Raw genomic sequence first — 19,846 nt, 5'->3', positions numbered from 1 at the left:
AAAAAAAAGTAAGAAATCTTTGGGGGTGCTTTGATTCATTTTGGGGGTGCTGAAGCACCCCCAAAAATGGGCTAAAATCGCCCCTGGTTGTTGTTGTTTTAAATGAAAAAGTTATCAACTGTGCAACTGAATCAAACCCAGCCTGCAGAGCTTTTGATGCACTATTACACTATTTCTATCACAATGCCAACTATTAAGGTTTCTCCTGTCACAATGGGCGTGTACATCCCTAGCATGACTCTTGTGGGTCAATATTTTGTCATCGACTAAAGCTGCTTTTTCAAGAACATTAGTAATTTTGTGCTCTGATATTCAGTTCTTAAATTACTACAAGACAAATAAATCAAAAGGCCTTTCAAAAGTATTTGCAGCAGAACACTACTGATTAAAATTAGCCAACAAATCCTCATCAAATTCCACATTAGCTTGCCAGGACTGAACGTGCTGGCTGGATGTCTGTAACATTAACTCAGACTTTAGTTCAACCTCTGTGCTTAATGCAAAGTGAACGGCCTGAGCTTTCTCAGTAAATAAACTATTGAGCAACAAAGTTTGTTTTGAATTCACCCACTGCCTCAAATTAGCCACCTGCTCAAATAAAGACCGAATCAAACATGAGACACAAGTTCGTCCTGATATGAAACTTATCCTGGCCACACTGTCCCTGCATCAACAGCAACTCCTGCTGCTCAAAATTATCCCTGTAGTCACCAGAGGAGCAACTACTGGCTCTAAACCCAAACTATGTTTCTCAGCTAAAACTTTAATAACCATTCGTCTTGAAGACGATAACCTTAACGTCAGTCCATAGTGTCCAGCTATTTTCAACAGCTGTTCCTTGGTATATTTTCTAACAGGATCCAAGAAGGAGAGCCAACAAAAGCTGCGATTGAAGCCACGGCACAGGATGACACAAAACATCAAAGAGAGCACAACCACTAGAGTTTTCCACTATCTGCATAACCGCAACTAACACTACACCCCTAGTCTTTATGTGCCGTTTACACAAGTAGGTTTGTAAAGCAACCTACAAGCTGGCAACCCCACAAATTCCTGTGCACATGTAGAATTGTCCAGAGGCAGCTGACACTAACCATGACACCACAACACAACCAGGATGTGGGAAAGAGAAACGATGCACGACTAAAGCTCATCTAAGCAAACACCAATCATTGTTCTCAAGCCGTCCAAACATCGAATCTCTGATGGAAAACAAACACACCTTATTTTGAACACCTGGTGCATCCACCAAAAACCAAACCAAACCTGGCTTAGTGCACAACAGGATCAAATGAGCTAATTAGTACAAACTCAAATGCACTAAACTGACCAAACCTGGACAAGCTCTCATTTTTATCTGAACCTGGAGATGTACACTAGCAGTTAAAGGTTTGGACACACCTTCCCAATAAATGTTTTTTCTTTATTTTCATGACTATTTACATTGTAGATTCTCACTGAAGGCATCAAAACTATGAATGAACACATATGGAATTATGTGGTAAACAAAGTGGGCGATCGTGGCTCAAGAGTTGGCAGTTCGTTCTGTAACCGGAAGGTCGCCGGTTCGAGCCGGCTCGGACAGTCTCGGTCGTTGTGTCCTTGAGCAAGACACTTCACCTACCGCCTACTGGTGATGACCAGAGGGGCCGATGGTGCGATATGGCAGCCTCGCATCTGTCAGTCTGCCCCAGGGCAGCTGTGGCTACACCTGTAGCTGCCTCCACCAGTGTGTGAATGTGAGAGTGAATGAATAGTGGCATTGTAAAGCGCTTTGAGGGCGCTATATAAATGCAATCCATTATTATTAAAAAAGTGTGAAACAACTCAAAACATGATTTATATTTTAGCTTCTTCAAAATTTCATTAGTGCTTCGCACACTCGTGGCATTCTCTTGATAAGCTTCATGAAGTCTTCACCTGAAACGGTTTTCCAACAGTCATGAAGGAGTTCCCGGAGAATGGCCCTTTTGACTTCACTCTGTGGCCCATCTCATCCCAAACTAGGTTTAAGTCTGCTGACTGTGGAGGCCGGGCATTCTGGCACAGCACTTCATCACTCTCCTTTTTGGTCAAATAGTCCTTACACAGCATGGAGATGGTCCAAAGCAAACTGGATGTGATGGCATGTTGGTGCAGGATGCTGTGGTAGCCATGCTGGTGCAGTGTGCCTTCAATTTTGAATAAATCCCCAACAGTGTCAGCAGCAAAGCCCCCCCACACCATCACACCTTCTCCTCCATGCTTCACGGTGGGAACCATGCATGTAGAGACCATCGTTCATCTTTTCTGTGTCGCACAACGGAACCCGAGATCTCAAATTTGGACTCGTCAGACCAAAGCACAGATTTCCACTGGTCCAGTATCCATTCCTTGTGTTTCTTGGCTCAAACAAATCTCTTTCGCTTGTTGCTTTTCCATAGTCGTGGTTTCTTAGCAGCTACCATAAAGGCCTGATTCGCGCAGTCTCCTCTGAACCGCTGATGTAGAGATGTGTCTGCTACTGGAACTCTGTGTGGCATTTATCTTTCTACAATGTAGAAAGTGGTAAAAATAAAGAAAACACATCAATGAGAAGGTGTGCCCAAGCTTTTGACTTGTAGTGTAAGTCATGAAAGGGCCAAATCAGAAACCAGAGTTTTATTTTGAACAGAAACAAGGAGTGTGAACAGGCTATCTGCAGCGCAACATCAACAGCAGTCAACTTCTGTAGAGATCCAGGAAGGAAACAGAGTTTACGCAGGGAGGCGATGGATTCTGGAACACTTACAAAAGGACAGAGTGCAGTTTTCAACCTTTTGGAAAGGAAGGTGAAGACTTCTCAAACAGCCAGTAACAAGAAAAAGGCCATTTATAGTTTGAACCAGGTGACGGATGAAAAAATGGACCTTTCAAGATCAGTCAGTGTAAATGTTTAATTTCAGATACGCACCACTCTTTTGTTTTTTGACCTGCACTCATGACTTCTGCATGCAACCTTAATTAAAGGTTAGTTTTTAGTTTAACCAGAGTACCTGTCCAAGTATTTCTCTCATTCCACACGTCATCAGAAATGACAAATGCAAAGGCAAACTTAACCTAATCTCTTTGGACATAGACACTATGCTGGTGCAGGTGTAACAGGCAGACCCTCACTACCCCCCCAACACACACACAGACACACACACCCCCTGTTTTCTATTTCTCCCATCTGTTCTAGTGTCTGGTACGGAAATAAGAATGGAGAACTGCAATTACAATCCACTGCTTCCTTAATTTCTACAAAAAAACATCTCAGTGCTGCTCAAATACAGCACTGACAACAGTTGGGGTTTCTTACCTGCTTTTCCTCACATCCTGCAGCTGCTGAAGGTAGGACGGCTCTGCTCTGCACTGAGGAGCTGCTATGACTGAGAGTCGGGGGAATGGGACAGAGGAGTGGATGAGGAGACGAGGAAGGATGAGAAGTTAATGGAAAGGAAGTACAAAGGGAGGGCAGAGGAAAAGATGATGTTGGGGGCAGATGGGCAGAGAGCAGGGGGAAAGAGTTACTGGTGGCTGCTGCATCTCCGCTCTGCATCTGAGTCTTATAAGCATAGCAGTGCAGAGTGCAGCACACAACCCTACCACTGCAGCTGCATGTGTGTCCACCTAACAGATGCAGCAAGCATTTATGGCACTGTATTTGCTGAACTGCCAACAAAAGCTCTGGTGTCATATGCTACAACTGAAGAAATTACGCCATTTGATGATGTGCATTTACACTTTGAAAAGAGGATGTATTATTTAATCAGGCTAAAAGTTAAATCTGATTTAAATGAACTGGGGATGTTTGTCTGAATCTATGTTTTTCTTTTGATCAACAATAAAAAGATGCAAACAAAACATCACCTTATCTAATAAGAGTTGTGTATCCAAACTCTGGCATACAATAGCATTACACACTTCCTTCAGAACGTTCAGCTACACATTCACATGAATTTCCCCAACTCTCTTGAATTGGTCAGGGGCTGTGGAGGACATCTGAGTGCAGCCAATTCATTGACAGGTTCAAGAATCCAATCAGAGGTGATCCGAGTTTTTTGATCTTACGCCACATTCTCCTGCTGGAAACAGCCAAAAGATGGGAACTCTCTGGGATAGAGATGATGGTCAGCATTAGCACTTGGGTAGGAGGTGGTGTTTATATTAAAGTGAAAATTGCTAAATTGGGTGTGGAAAGTGTGCCAAGAAAATATCCCTTGCACCAGTACATCAAAATCATCAGGCTGAACTGTTAAAAGCAGGTTTTTATGTCATTATGCCAAATTCTGACCCTAGAATAGAAGTGAATAATTTATTTCAAACTTGTAAATATAACTAAAATAACAAAAGGAAAAACACTTAAAGGCATTAATTTTTCATGAATGTCTCTATAGCTACACAATAACATTCAATAACATTGAATATGTTATTTATTGTCAGTGTGGTAGAATATATGTGATTCCCAAATGTTATGAACTTTAGCCAAGCGAGTAAAAATCATTCAAATCATTTGCAATTTTTTTACGTCACTGATTATTGTATTTTGCATTTGGAAGTTATTTGAATAGTCCAATCCTTTAGTTCCTTTATTTACAATATTATTGATTACGATCCATATGCTTTTCATATTATTTTTATTTTCATCTAAAAGCTCACTGTAGTAATTTCTTTTGCTGTGTTAGTATTACAGAAAAGAAGTTGTCATTAAGTGTATATAACTGTTATATAACTGTTAAATCAACTTTCTTAAAAACAGAAATGTTACCACTCCGTCCCTACATATTTTACATTTAAGATAAGAAGCAGTGAAATAAGTAAGGACTGAAGATCATAATAGTATCAGAGGATCTGCTGAGACTGAGGTGTTTACTTTGTCCAACTTCTCTCATTCACACAATAAAACATCGTCTCAACTTAATTATTTACTGATGAAATCATTTTCATCTAATGTAATTTAGTAGATGAAAATAATGTGAATGTTGACAAAATCCGTTACAAGTATATATATATGTATATATATACACACATATATATATATACATATATATATATATACATATATACACAGCATATATATGCTATATGTATATATATGTGTATATGTATATATATATATATATATATATATACACATACATATATATATATATATATATATATATGTATATATATATATATATACATATATATATATATATATATGTATATATATATATATATACATATATATATATATATATCCGTGTGTGTGTGTTGGTGGTCTTTTTCTTAATTATTTTTCTTAATTATTATCAGTAATAAGTGTGAAATCTTTTCAGTTGTCGAAGATTGCATTATCCCGTGCGTAGAGGGAAAATAAGACCTGTACTTGTGTCTTAACTGTTTCAGGTTTTGCCAAAATTGATTGATTTAATATAAAAAGGCCAATGAGGAGTTAAACTCAGTTCAGTTGTATTATATAGCGCGAACATCAGTCAGGACCCTGCAGTGATACGGATACTGCAATAATACTTAATGGGAGATAATATTTAAGGCAGAACAAATGCAAAGCTTAACAACTGACGATCTTGTGATAAGTCCACGACTGCACGTCTCGGTGCCGAGAGGCAGAGCAGCGAACAACCGTAGGCGGAAATGTATTCTTCCAAGCGTCCCAACAAGCCCACTGAAACCACTGATGCCTGCTTTCACCGTGCATTACGTACACTATCCACACTGTAGAACATTAATTTATTCAAGCAAGTCGAAAGTCTCGCGGTGTTACCATTCAGACATCTTGAATTTTATTAAAACCACTCTTTTTCATTAAAGATACGTCACATATATATTTTTAAATCTACCCATCTGTCTCTCTCTCTTTATATATTTATATAGACGGGCTTTGTTAGCTGCTTGAGTCCACATTATTTCCCGCTGCTTTAGCGGATGTGTAGTTGGTGGCTAGACCGAGTCTCGCGTGCTAATCCCGCGGAGAAGAGACAGTCTCTCACGGGGGCTTTCGAGCCGTATTGTGCGTCATCTGCATCGCCGCCGTTTTGTTATTTTTCTCCGCCGAGGAAACATGGCAACCCCGGCTGCGGTCAACCCGTCCGGTAAGTGAGCAGCTATAGTGTGCTGGTGGAGATAAAACGGGATATGTTCACGACAGTAAAGGAGAAAAAGCAGCCGGGTTTTGTTTCGACTGTTGCTGAAGAAGGTCGAAGCTCCGACAGGCCGCCGTAGCCTGGCTCCAGCATCCATATCCCTTCCCCCACCAAGCCGACATTCAGGCTTTTCTTCCCAGGTTTGCAGCCAACTTCTGTCGAAATGACGTGGTTGCTGTGTGATTTTACGGGTTTATGCCCATTTGTTGTCATACTTTTGCTCCGATTCGTGTCCCGTAGAGCTACTAGCTGTGTGGCTTTGCCTGTCCAGCCCGTTGCTTTCCTCTCTCAGTGATACAAAAGGTTATTTTGCATATTGTTGCCGTGCCCCATTGCCCTTTTTATGCTCCGTGTTGCCTCTAAGATATTTAAATGCTTGTTTTTATCAAAGAAGAGCAGTCTCACATCGGCATTCGCCTTATTCGTGTATCTCTGTTCCGAGCCTGTTGATTCTTTATCGCACAGAAAGCCGATAAATATGTTCCGCTTGGACAAAGCGGAATGCTGTTCAAAAGTCTGCCCCTGCACTTTGGGATTCCCTTTTGGTTTGGGGTAAATAAACAAGTAACTGAAAGGTAACTGCAAGCCACGGTGAAAACAAGTGAGCTGAATCCATATATCTAAACTTTTAGAGACCACAAACATGCTGCAGAGTCGAGGGGAAATTACGGGTCAGCGGCGGTGGCGCGTTGGCGGTGCGTGGACACGAGTGTCCATCTGACAACTGATGCAGAAAACATCAGGTGTCAGAAATATGATGCACAACCTTTTGTGGGCTACTGGTGCCTGTGCTGTTGTCGGTCCTTAGCCAGGCACGGAGAAGTTATAAGATACAAAGAACTGAAACAAAATGCTAAAAACAATAAAAAGTGCCCACTGTAGCCAGTGTCTCACTTTCATCATGCTGTCCTGATCTTTGGTATTATTTTCTCCCATTCCTGGTGAACTCCACCGTTCACCAGTCAGCTTCTGGCAGTTGCAGCATGCATGGAAGTTGGTTAAAAAGCCCTCTCAACATGCTTGTTGTTGCCAAATACTTGCAGATATGCAGACGGACACAACTGCAGCACCAAATGTTAAGCATCAGCATTAATAGACGTTAGCTGCTCAAATCAGTCCTAAAAATTTCACTGCAATTCTGATACATTGTCCTCATTTTGCCAGTTTATTAAATAAGTTGTATGTGAAGTTCTACCTGTTTGCTACATTAATACTTGGTAAAGAAAGAAAGTCTATACTACTAAATAGGTTGAATTTTTTTTAATTTTGATGGCAATTCAAAGGGAAAACAACCACAAAATGATGATAAAGTTACACAGCAGCTTCAGGACTCACTGGGATTCATTCAGCAATTTTCAGGATGCTGCTGAACCATTTTCATCAGCAACAAACCAGATTTCAAGCTCTGACTGTCATCCTAGACGAGAGCCCTCCACAGTCTGAGATTAAATGGGGCCAAGCAGTCAATTACAAGCAATCTGTTTTTGATAATACAGTAATTAACTGTGGTAAATCATTGAAAGTCACATGTTTTTTGCCGTCTACACAGGTAGGAATTCCCATTTAAAAAGTCCATTTGTCCTCAGCAAGTTTTCCTGTTGTACAAGGAAATAGCCTGGACTCGACTCAGCTGGCACAACTAGAGTTGAGTTCTCTCACGGACACAGACTCTGCAATCTGTTTACATTTATTCGTTGGACACAAATCATTTGCAAACCTTCCAACAGTCCAAGTGAGACAGCGACTGTCTGTGGAAACGTTGCGTCTTCTCAGGCGATCTGTGCACTCGTCCCATGATCAAAGGTGGTTGTTAGTAGAGCAGGGCGACATGACCAAAAATATTTATCACCATATACAGTGGGGCAAAAAAGTATTTAGTCAGCCACCGATTGTGCAAGTTCCCCCACTTAAAATGATGACAGAGGTCAGTAATTTGCACCAGAGGTACACTTCAACTGTGAGAGACAGAATGTGAAAAAAAAATCCATGAATTCACATGGTAGGATTTGTAAAGAATTTATTTGTAAATCAGGGTGGAAAATAAGTATTTGGTCAATAACAAAAATACAACTCAATACTTTGTAACATAACCTTTGTTGGCAATAACAGAGGTCAAACATTTACTATAGGTCTTTACCAGGTTTGCACACACAGTAGCTGGTATTTTGGCCCATTCCTCCATGCAGATCTTCTCAAGAGCAGTGATGTTTTGGGGCTGTCGCCGAGCAACACGGACTTTCAACTCCCGCCACAGATTTTCTATGGGGTTGAGGTCTGGAGACTGGCTAGGCCACTCCAGGACTTTCAAATGCTTCTTACGGAGCCACTCCTTTGTTGCCCGGGCGGTGTGTTTTGGATCATTGTCATGTTGGAAGACCCAGCCTCGTTTCATCTTCAAAGTTCTCACTGATGGAAGGAGGTTTTGGCTCAAAATCTCACGATACTTGGCCCCATTCATTCTGTCCTTAACACGGATCAGTCGTCCTGTCCCCTTGGCAGAAAAACAGCCCCATAGCATGATGTTTCCACCCCCATGCTTCACAGTAGGTATGGTGTTCTTGAGATGCAACTCAGTATTCTTCTTCCTCCAAACACGACGAGTTGAGTTTATACCAAAAAGTTCTACTTTGGTTTCATCTGACCACATGACATTCTCCCAATCCTCTGCTGTATCATCCATGTGCTCTCTGGCAAACTTCAGACGGGCCTGGACATGCACTGGCTTCAGCAGCGGAACACGTCTGGCACTGCGGGATTTGATTCCCTGCCGTTGTAGTGTGTTACTGATGGTGACCTTTGTTACTTTGGTCCCAGCTCTCTGCAGGTCATTCACCAGGTCCCCCCGTGTGGTTCTGGGATCTTTGCTCACCGTTCTCATGATCATTTTGACCCCACGGGATGAGATCTTGCGTGGAGCCCCAGATCGAGGGAGATTATCAGTGGTCTTGTATGTCTTCCATTTTCTGATGATTGCTCCCACAGTTGATTTTTTCACACCAAGCTGCTTGCCTATTGTAGATTCACTCTTCCCAGTCTGGTGCAGGTCTACAATTCTTTTCCTGGTGTCCTTCGAAAGCTCTTTGGTCTTGGCCATGGCGGAGTTTGGAGTCTGACTGGTTGAGGCTGTGGACAGGTGTCTTTTATACAGATGATGAGGTCAAACAGGTGCCATTCATACAGGTAACGAGTGGGAGACAGAAAAGCTTCTTACAGAAGACGTTACAGGTCTGTGAGAGCCAGGGATTTTCCTTGTTTGAGGTGACCAAATACTTATTTTCTACCCTGATTTACGAATAAATTCTTTACAAATCCTACCATGTGAATTCATGGATTTTTTTTTCACATTCTGTCTCTCACAGTTGAAGTGTACCTCTGGTGCAAATTACTGACCTCTGTCATCATTTTAAGTGGGGGAACTTGCACAATCGGTGGCTGACTAAATACTTTTTTGCCCCACTGTACATTTGAAAATTTGTGATAACGACATAACTGACGATATAATTGACACTAGACAAAATACTTTACAACTCCACAACTTTAGTGCAAAAAACCCATCAATGTATTTTCACTTAAACAAGCAGCTGTTTTTATGTGCATTAAAATTATATAAAAATGTAACAGTGCAAATGCAAATTCCTCGCTGACAGTTTAACCAAAAGGCATTTCCAGTGGAAACTGGCCGACATATCCTCAGCATAACCATGTAGAATATCCACAAAACTTAAAAAGAGGTTATACACACACAATACGGTAATATTATGTTGAAGCACAGTACGTATCACTCCGCGAGGCTCCGCCTACGATGCCGTAATACTCCAACAATCCATCAAGCAGTGCGGCTTTGTAGCTTAGCAAAGTCGTACTGAAACATCTGACAGATGTTCGAGCGCCGTGCACATAAAATCGTCTCGAGGTCAGTAAACACAACCAGAGTTCATACATAAGGCACACGGGATTATAAGGGGCTCTGTCGACTTTCAGAAAAATCAAAGGATTGATTTTAAGTTCGCCGTATTTTCCAAACAACACGGTAATAACGACGGCCCGCTAGCATGCGCTACCAAAAATAGTGCTTTGTTGTGTATCTGACGAAAGCTAAACCAGTTCCACCACTGAAGCTGCAGCATTTTTACAAACCAGTTCAGGTTCATCGTTTCATTTAACAATCAGCTTTCGCTCTTCTTATTCTGCGTCGCCGCCTTGTGTGTATGTAAACATAGGCACTGCGCATGCGCGGTTTACCCACATTCTATCGCCATATTTCATTTTCCTATCGTTGCCCAAAATTACACCGGTATCACCGTGAACGGTATGATATGGCCCAGCCCTAGTTGTGAGTGTGGAGCACCCTTAAGAATTTTTTCTTGTCACACATAATATGTCACTGTAGCATAAATGAATTCAAGTTGACGTAATCTGAAAAAGTACTGCGGCAAAGTCATTATTCCTGTGCGGATGACAGAGACTCTTGAAGAAACGAGTCGGCCTTAATGCTTCGCGTCACTTCATTGACAGTGTAAATGAAAAGGGAATATAAATAAAGAACTGCCTGGTTATTAGTACCTTTGCTGCATACAGAGTGTTGAAGTGAGGTGCAATCAGAATGAAAAATGAACAGTCCTGTCAGACAATGAAAGGGCACTGTCAGCAGACAAACTGCAGAAAAAAGGTGAAGGAGCGTGAACGGGCACGGTGGAGGGATTTCAGGAGTCATTTCTGACAGAAGGATGAAGCAAGAGTGATGAAGAGGGGGGAACTGAGAAAATGACAGGAGGCAGAGCTGAAGATGTTAAAGTTTTCATTGGGAGTGAGCAGGATGGACAAGATTAGAATTGAGTAAATCAGAGGGACATGCAGATGAGGAGAGTGGATATACTGGACCAAAGCTTTTAAATATGAAGCTACCAGGCAGAAGGAAAAGAGATCTCAGAGAAGACTACATGCAGAGGGCTGGTGTGACAGAGGTGCCTTCTAGGCATGTGGTCAATCGAGCAGCCGAAAGAAAAGAAGATGACGGGAGCAGACAAAACAAAACTCTTCTTATTCTTAGTCAAAGAAGATCTCAGTCAGTGCAGATGTCTTGTATGGAGGCTGCATCCAACTGTCCAGGCCAGCAAACTTATGACTTTGACTGTTCTCTCTTCATGTTATGCTATGTGCTGTAATGACGGGCTGGTCACTGCAGGGTTATTCCATAACTCTGTGGCTCAGACCCATTTGGTGTAAGAGGGTGAGAAACACGAGAAGTGAAATGATCTGATGAGGTCTGTGTGCTTTGAGAGGACACAAAAAATCAGGCCATAAATGAAACTGCAGCTCACAGAAGAGTAATTGCTAGAATGTAGCAGACCATCCTTGGTCAGATCTTTAACCTTGTTGACTTGTTCATTTATCAGTTAAACTAGTCTTATTTATTGCTGAAATCATTTTCCATTAACTAAGTGATCAGAAAACAGGAAGTTGTTATACACCTGTACTAAGGTCAGTTGATTTTGATTTATTCAATTCATAAACCTTCCAAGTAAAGTTTGTTTCATAGCCACACGAGTTCTGACATGTGAAAGTTCATGAGCCGGATATTTTATTTAAATCATAACAGTTGTGACTCAGCCCTGTGCAGAGAATGTCATTTTTAAGGGATTTTTATTTTGAAACGGAAAAATAATGGAGTTTTTATTTATGTACCTTCCATCCCCATGTGCTGCTGGTAGTGCTGAGAGTATGTAAGCGGCTGAGTGGAATCATCAAGATCATATTGTTACATATTGAGCAGTAGATACTAGAGATGGCACGATACCACTTTTTTATGTCCGATACCGATATCATAACTTTGGATATCTGCCGATACCGATATGAATCTGATATAGTGTTTTTTAATCAATAAAACTGTTTTTTAATCAATAAAACTGTTTTTTTTTTAAATATCTTGCTGCACTTTGTATAAGTTTATACTCAAATTTAAATAAGCAACAACACTAAAGCTATTCTGTTATACCTGTATGTAAAAAATACACTGCACCCAAAATATTTCATAGTTCAGCAAAACTGATCAAACTTAAACCTGCTCCATCCTCCCTATTCTGCTATTTTAAAGAGGACTTAGCAGAAATATTAAGCAACCTAACTAATAGGGTTGCAAACTCCAGCAAAAAAAAATAAATAGGGAACCACCCTCCACCTCATGATGATTAATTTATGTAATCAAATTTAATTTGATGCAGTGTGAAAAAAAAATGCACAGAAATAAATTATTTTTCAAGAATAATTAAACAGATTCAACATCTTTCTTCAACAGAACTGCAGACTGCACAGATGGTTCCCAAAGGAAAAAGTACTACAGCTTACTAGGGTATATTAGACTTAACAGTTACTATATACAGTAATGGACTTCTATACATTTTACATCAGATTAAAACTTTGGGTGTAAGATTCAGATAATTATTTATTAAAAGCTCGACATTTTAAATGAGAATAAGAAAGAAAAGTATGTCTTTGTGCCCCCTTTTCCCTGTTCATGCCCTATCGGCCCCCCTGGCTAAACTTTGCTAGATCCGCCCCTGCACAGTTACGTCAGCTGTAGAAAAAGATCCTGGTGTAGAAATAATATTAAATAAATTCTAACAACAGCTGATCAAGCTTAAACGTGCTGCTGTTGTTCAGCCGCTGGTTTCCTCTTTCTGGTGAGAAGTGGGACAAAAACAAAGAAGAGAGACGATCAGCTGATCATTGATCAGTTTATGATTGAAGTAGCAGCAGGAGAGGGAGAGTTATGAGGTTATGAGCTACGGTTATGAGGCGAGTTACGCCGTGTAGCAAGTTTTGTGAGGTGCTTTTTTGATATTTAATGGATCGATTACATTTTTTATTTCTCTCTGATATCCGATCCAGTAATTTAGGTCAGTATCGGACCGATACCGATACGTAATATCGGATCGTCCATCTCTAGTTAAAACTAAGGATATCATTTCCACTCCCACTGTATGTGTCTTTAGCAGCATTTGTTTTTTTGTTATTTAGCTAGCTTCTCTCTAAACTTGAAAGACGTGTATCGTGGTATTTTAGTGTGTAATAATCCTCCTTTTTCAGGGCTGTTTGTTAAACTTTGTGGCTAGGGAAAAACTATGGAGGTCAGAAATAAAGCGTGACTGAAGAGCGGGAATAGAAACAACCTTGGTTAAGGGTGTGCAGTGATTGAAAAGGAGAAAGTAGGCAGCATTTCCTTCAGTCTCCCCAAAGGCTCATTACTGGATTTAACCCCAGGGCTTTTTTACTTCTGGCTTTCTGAAGCTGCTGGTCGAGCTGCAGACTTCTCACTGACTCTCTGTAAGACCGTCTCATCAACATAGTGAAAAGAGTAGATTAGAAGATGGCGGAGGCTAAAAACAGAGAACAGACACCTATTTGATATGAGGGATGTTTGTACTGGTGTTACTAGTGGCTTTTAATTTCCTAGGTTCCTTTTTGTTGTATAGATCAGGTTTCTATCATTTTGTTATGGCACTCAACAATGAGGAGACATTTAGCCTGCTTTATTTAGTGCAGTGTTTGTGTCTGTGTGCATGTGAGATTGTGTATGTATATATCTCTGGGTGCAGTAACACATACTGTATTAAATTTTAATTCATTTACTTTGTGCACTGGGCCGTACTGGCAGGTTTGCTTCACTTATCCATTTCACCTGGCTTAATGTGAGTGCAGCAGAAAGATGTGGAGGCACAGAGTGACGATAGATGGTCCTCACACTGTACCAGCTTAATGTTGAGTAAAAGAGGAAGCCTGTATTTTTACTGGTGTGTATATATACATATTAGGGCTGCTCGATTATGGCAAAAATGATAATCACGATTATTTTCACTGAGATCTCGATTATTTGACGATATTTATTTAACAATAACAATGTGTTGAATAATGACTTTAAAGATTGTCAAAAATAATATAAAATAGTGCAAATACTGATAACAGTGCAAATGTTTGCAATATAAGAAACAAATGAAAAATGTAAACATCTATGTTTAGTGAACTTTGCAGTGTTGCTCTGTGGTGCAGCTACGACACTGTAGCAAAGTTTACACACTGTGTCTACTTGATCCACGTCTGACTCATGAACCCATAATGTTTCCACACCACTCAAGTTTTTTTACCTCTGTTCAACCAACAGCAGTCACTCTCCTCTCCAAATAACTTCTGCTTAGCTTTCCGAGCTTCCCTCGGTCCTCTTAATCAGCGGTCCCCAACCCCCGGGCCTCGGACCGGTACCGGTCCGTGAGTCGTTTGGTACCGGGCCGCGAGAGTTGAGGCTCAGGTGTGAAATGTATAGTTTTCAGGGTTTTTATCAGTTTTCAGCGTTATTTTGTTATCGTTTTTATCGTTTACTCGGTTTTCCTGGGTCTTTTCACGTGTGTTATGAATAAATCTTCTTTTTTTCGGTACCGGTACTAGTTTTATTTTGTTGTATTTATCCGCGACACCTTAAAGGCCGGTCCGTGAAAATATTGTCGGGCATAAACCGGTCCGTGGCGCAAAAAAGGTTGGAGACCGCTGCTCTTAATTGTTGTGACACGTGTTCGAAATGCAGAGAGGTGCGCTCGATTTGCCACACGGAGCAGCGCGAGAGTAAAGCACGAGGGAGGGGCTAATAATCGGCTGCGTCATTTTTAATGATCGTTGAAAGATCGTAATCGAGATTAAAATTTAATTAATTGAGCAGCCCTAATATGTGTATATATATATATATAAAGTGTGTGTGTGTGTGTGTGTGTGTGTGTGTAGGCCACCAATACTATGATTAAAATCACGACATGCTGCTGGTAGCATGAAAGCTGCACAGCTATTGAGCCAGCTTGGCGCATTAAAACTAAAAACTAGGTTAGGTCAAGGAAAACTACTTTTTCATCTGCACATCTCAGGCAGAGCACCACTATTGCAGCATACAAAAAGACAACAGGTTTTTCTAATGATAAAAGTCTTTTTACAAGGAAAATCAACAGTTTCTTGATAAGGTGATGTACTCCCATGTGCACAAGTCATCATACTGCACTGATATTGACTCTCCAAGGCTGCTGAGCTCTGAGGGATAGACTAACATTCATGCTGAGGTCTTTCCATCGTGTCATGTTTTGATGATAGTAGGTAAAAAGCCTCTGTGTCATGTTTGTGTGAATGTCAGGAACTTTAATTGGGCTGCTGTTCATCAGCTCTGCTGTCGTGGCTGTTATGGTTGTATTTAAATAGCTACAGTATTTGCTGCCACCCTTGGCAGTAATTTAATAAATTAAATCATCATTTAAAAACCATATTTTGTATTTAAATAAGTTATCTTTGTCTAAAAACGTGCTTGATAATCTGAAAGTGTGACAAATATTTTTAACAGCACTGCAACATAAAAGCAATGTAAACATACATGTGAGTAGTTTAGAACATTTGACACATCTTACAGTACTTTAAATGCACATTTGCAAATTACAGTTTATATTAAGCAATGGAGAAGACACATAGAGACCCTGGTGACACTCACAGAGGACACACAAGCATAGAAACATAGCTTGTACTCACTACAGCCTGTACATACTTATAGTTATAGAATATTCATAACATACTTCATACCGTGTACATTATAACATACCATAATAGACCCATTTCTGTAATATACTTACATATCTATATTATTGCTAATATATATTGTAATATATCTATATCACTAAAGCACTTCTGGATGGATGCAAACTGCATTTCGTTGCCCTGTACCTGTGCATGTGCAATGACAATAAAGTTGAATTCTATTCTAATACTATTCTAAACAGTGTTATAGCTCACCACACATCTGCAAATTATATTGCTTTAAGATTAGAACCATAGTTAGTCCTCCCTCTGTTATATCTTCCAGAAATGGGCAGTGAGTTGCCAGGGACAGTTTCAATGCCAGGAGCTGTTGGATCTGGACCGGTGAGGATGGGTGGAGCCGTCCCAGGTCGTGGGGGCAAGAGGAGATCAGGAGGGTGAGTGTCTTTACTGCTGATATGCTGTGGAAATTAGCTTTAAAATTAAAGGATCAAAAACGCTGTGTTGGGTCATCAGTCCTTTAAATTCTATTAGTGTTAAATTTACTGTATTCTGAAGGAGTAAATGCAATCAGTGTAATTGTATTGAGGTTTAGGACTCTCGCAGTGTCCTCAATACTGCAGCATAACTATTGACAAGACAAATGTTCTTATTGTCTTCTGCTTTTAAATTTGTCTGTATTTGGGCAGTGAGTACACCATCAAAGAGCGATTTCTATCACTTCTGGGAACAATGCTAAGCCTCTCATCCTCGTTGAAACCATGCAAGATTTAACTCGTTGGTATTTCTAATTCACAGCGGTATGATTACACAGTTCACTGGACAACTCGCTGCAGTAAACTTGCTAATTGCAAACTGCTCAGTGGAGTTGGTCCCACTGTGGGACATGAACTTGATTCATTGCTATTGATAATGGAAAAATGCAGTAGTTCAGCATTTTCCCATTATCAATAGTAATTATCAACACATTGTGTCTATTGATAATAATTATTGATTTCTCTAAGAAGCATGGGTGCTCACGTAGTTGCATCCCACAATCTCAATACCAGAAAGACAATCAAGGTTTAAATGAAAACCTAGAAGTTATTGTGGGCGTCTCAAACTTTGAAAGCTTATTGTTTATGAGAATAGTTTCTCCACACAAGATACTATTGGTGAGGTCCAGCTGTATTAACTGAAAAAGTAACAGTATATTAGGGCTGCATGATTAATCGTTAGAAAATCGCGATCTCGATTCATACTTATGTGCGATCTCATTTCCAAATGACGATTTAAAAAAAAAAAAAAAAGACGACGATTGTACTGCATTTTGATCCGGGACGTAATCTGCATGAAAACAAGCGCTCACTCTTCCTGCTCAACAAATGGGCGGAGCCTTATACCACGTGATACAGAAGCTGGCTGCTAAAATTAGCAGGAAAAAACAACGGAGAAAGTGACAGGAGGAAATCCGTCCCGGTCAACCACCCAAACATCAATAACGGGAACCTTATACAGCGCTTCCCTATACCCGTCGAACTCCCGCAGGCACAAAGAAATTACGGAGGCTATCACTTATCAGCTGACCAAAGATATGGCTCCATCAACACTGTGCAAAACGAGGGATTTAGGAGAACGATCAACACCCTAGACAAACGCTACACAGTGCCGTCCCGCAACTATTTTTCTATTGTTGCACTTCCTGCTCTATACACGCAGTGTCGAGCAACGGTGGAGACGCAATTTCAAGCAGTACAACATTTTGCAGCAACGACAAAACGTGAGACATTTGTTGTTTTTATGTTTATTTATTGTTTTTATGTTCAGTCTCAACTGTTACGAAGTTGATGTGCAGTTAATAAGTGCAATAAATATTTATACTGGGAAAGAAAATCGTGAGAGAATCGTGATCTCAATTCTAAGTAAAAAATCGTGATTCTCATTTTATGCAAAATCGTGCAGCCCTACTACTACTAGCCCTACTGTTAATACTGTTCTATCATTCACAGTTTCTGTGAGTATAAAACGTGCGAGGATATTTTCTCACCTCTTTATATGAAGAATATTCTAGTGGCCAATGGAAAATGGAAGAAGTTGTTTGAATTTGTCATTTCAACTTTAAAAAGGATTTAGGATGGAACCAGATCTCATACTGAAGGCTGCATTAGCATGGACGTCACAGAATTAAAAGAATGATCTGGAATACACATCGATCGCTCTAGACTTTGTATATTTCTGTTTGTTGTACATTAGTTGGTCAGTTTACACTAACAGTGCACTTAACCCATGCACAGGCAACGTAGAGAGTAAGGTATGGCACAAGGTTGCAGTTTACTCCTGTCTGTGGTGTTCCTGCTGTATGTGCTCAGCTCAGAGTGTATGTGAACGTGTTTGTGTGGTTTCGAAATGATGTCAAGGTAACGAACAGCTAAAGTTTTCTCTGTTTCCTGCAGGGTGCATAACAGTTTTAATTCTCCAGCAAGTATTCTTAACAGCAAACCCTAACCCTGAAAAAGGGAAATGGGCCCATGCTCCTGTTGGCCCACCACTCACAGGAGGCGCCGTAGGGGTTGGTAGCAAAGTGTGTTGGGCGGCGGCCAGAAGCGGAGGCCCTGGTGGACCGATCCCCAACTACCAAAACTAGTGACTGAGACATGTCACCTCTCTGGTGGGGAAGGAGCCTGTTAGTGCCTGAGTTTGACAGAGCTACCAGCGAGATATAGTCTGTCACCTCCGTGCACGGCTTGGGCTCTGGAGCCACTCTCCTGGAGAGAGGCTGGACTCTGTCTCAGTCTGCAGTTGACTTTGGTGAAAGGTACGGGCTGGGTGGTATCGTACCATCCCCTCATCTTGCTGCCTGTAATGTTGGGGTTTCTCCCAGTGGATGAGAGGGCTGGTTCCCTGCGCCTTTGGTTGGGGAACAGGTCCTGACTGTTGCCTGCACTTCTGCACTGTACCCAGCTTTCTTGGGGTTCCTGGGTGGGTGCTTGAGGGCACTTCGCCTGGGGACTCTGTTGTCCTTCTGGGAGACTTCAACGCTCATGTGGGCAACAACAGTGAGACCTGGAGGGGCGTGATTAGGAGGAGTGGCCTCCTGGATCTGAACCTGAGCAATGTTTTGTTATTGGACGTTTTTGCAAACCACAGTTTGTCCATAATGAACACCGTATTTGAACAGAAGCGCACGTGGCACCAAGACACCCTCAGCCGCAGGTCTGGTCATATGATTATAAATTCAATCACCAGACCTGTGGCCTAATGTTCTGGACACTCAGGTGAAGAGAGGAGCTGTCAACTGATCACCACCTGCTGGGGTGTTGAATCAGGTGGTGGGGAAGGATGCTGGACAGACCTGGCGCAGCTAAACGTATAGTGAGGGCGCTGGGAGCACCTAGCAGAGGCCCGGCCCACTAGATCTTAAACTCACACCCCCGGCAGAGCTTCAACAAGCATCTGAGACTGTGGACATTGAGTCTGCACCTGAGTTCAGCATCTCCAAATTAAAGTGAATAAATAACTGTAAGTGACACTTTACTCACTTACAGTTATTTATTTACCTATTCAGTCAGTTTAATTTTAAAACGGTGTATACTGTATATTCTGTGTATTTATTATCTCACTCTTATTGCCTGTTTATGCCCTGTCCTTCAGCGTCATCTGCTCTGGTGTATCTTAATTGCCCCCTGGGGATAAATAAAGCCTTTCTGATTCTGATTGCTGAAGCTGCTGCACCGAGTGGAAGGCTTTTACTTTGGTGGTCTCAGAATCTCAACACTGCTTTTCACAGATGATGTGGTTCTGTTGGCTTCATCAGGTGATGGCCTACAGCTCACACTGGAACGGTTCAAGCCGAGTGTGAAGCGGTGGGAATCGGCACCTCCACGTCTGAGGCCATGGTCCTCAGCCAGGAAAGGGTCGAGTGTCCATTCTGTCTCAAGGACAGATTCTTGCCCCAAGTGGAGGAGTTCAAGTATTTTGGGGTCTTGTTCACAAGTGAAGGGAGCGGGGGCAGGGTACCTGATCACAGGCAGGGCCTAGGTGTTGACAGTTCTTACCATTCAGCTCCTCAGGACTTGCCTGACCCTTTGGTACTTGGTGGTTGCAGCTTTCTTAGCGGCCTCTTTGTGGTTCCCATTTGCCTGTGGGATTCCCAGGTACTTGTA

The 19,846-nt window shown here is 41.3% G+C and overlaps 1 protein-coding gene across 2 annotated transcripts in view; it reads left to right on the top strand.

The window, feature by feature from the left end:
* The first annotated feature begins 5,745 nt into the window (after window positions 1–5,745).
* arnt2 (aryl hydrocarbon receptor nuclear translocator 2) overlaps window positions 5,746–19,846 on the top strand; it is a 76,686-nt gene continuing 62,585 nt past the window's right edge. The window contains exons 1-2 of one of the 2 annotated variants that reach the window (XM_087842971.1): window positions 5,746–6,095; window positions 16,030–16,141. In XM_087842971.1, coding sequence (XP_087699097.1) covers window positions 6,065–6,095; window positions 16,030–16,141 — 143 coding nt within the window. In that variant the 5' untranslated portion in view covers window positions 5,746–6,064. The remainder of the gene's footprint in view (window positions 6,096–16,029; window positions 16,142–19,846) is intronic. The other variant, XM_087842975.1, reaches the window with a different exon arrangement.

Source organism: Neolamprologus brichardi, chromosome 1 (assembly GCF_056152115.1).
Source record: "Neolamprologus brichardi isolate AB-2024 chromosome 1, ASM5615211v1, whole genome shotgun sequence".
Lineage (NCBI taxonomy): Eukaryota > Metazoa > Chordata > Actinopteri > Cichliformes > Cichlidae > Neolamprologus > Neolamprologus brichardi.
This window is presented reverse-complemented; position numbering and strand designations above follow the sequence as displayed.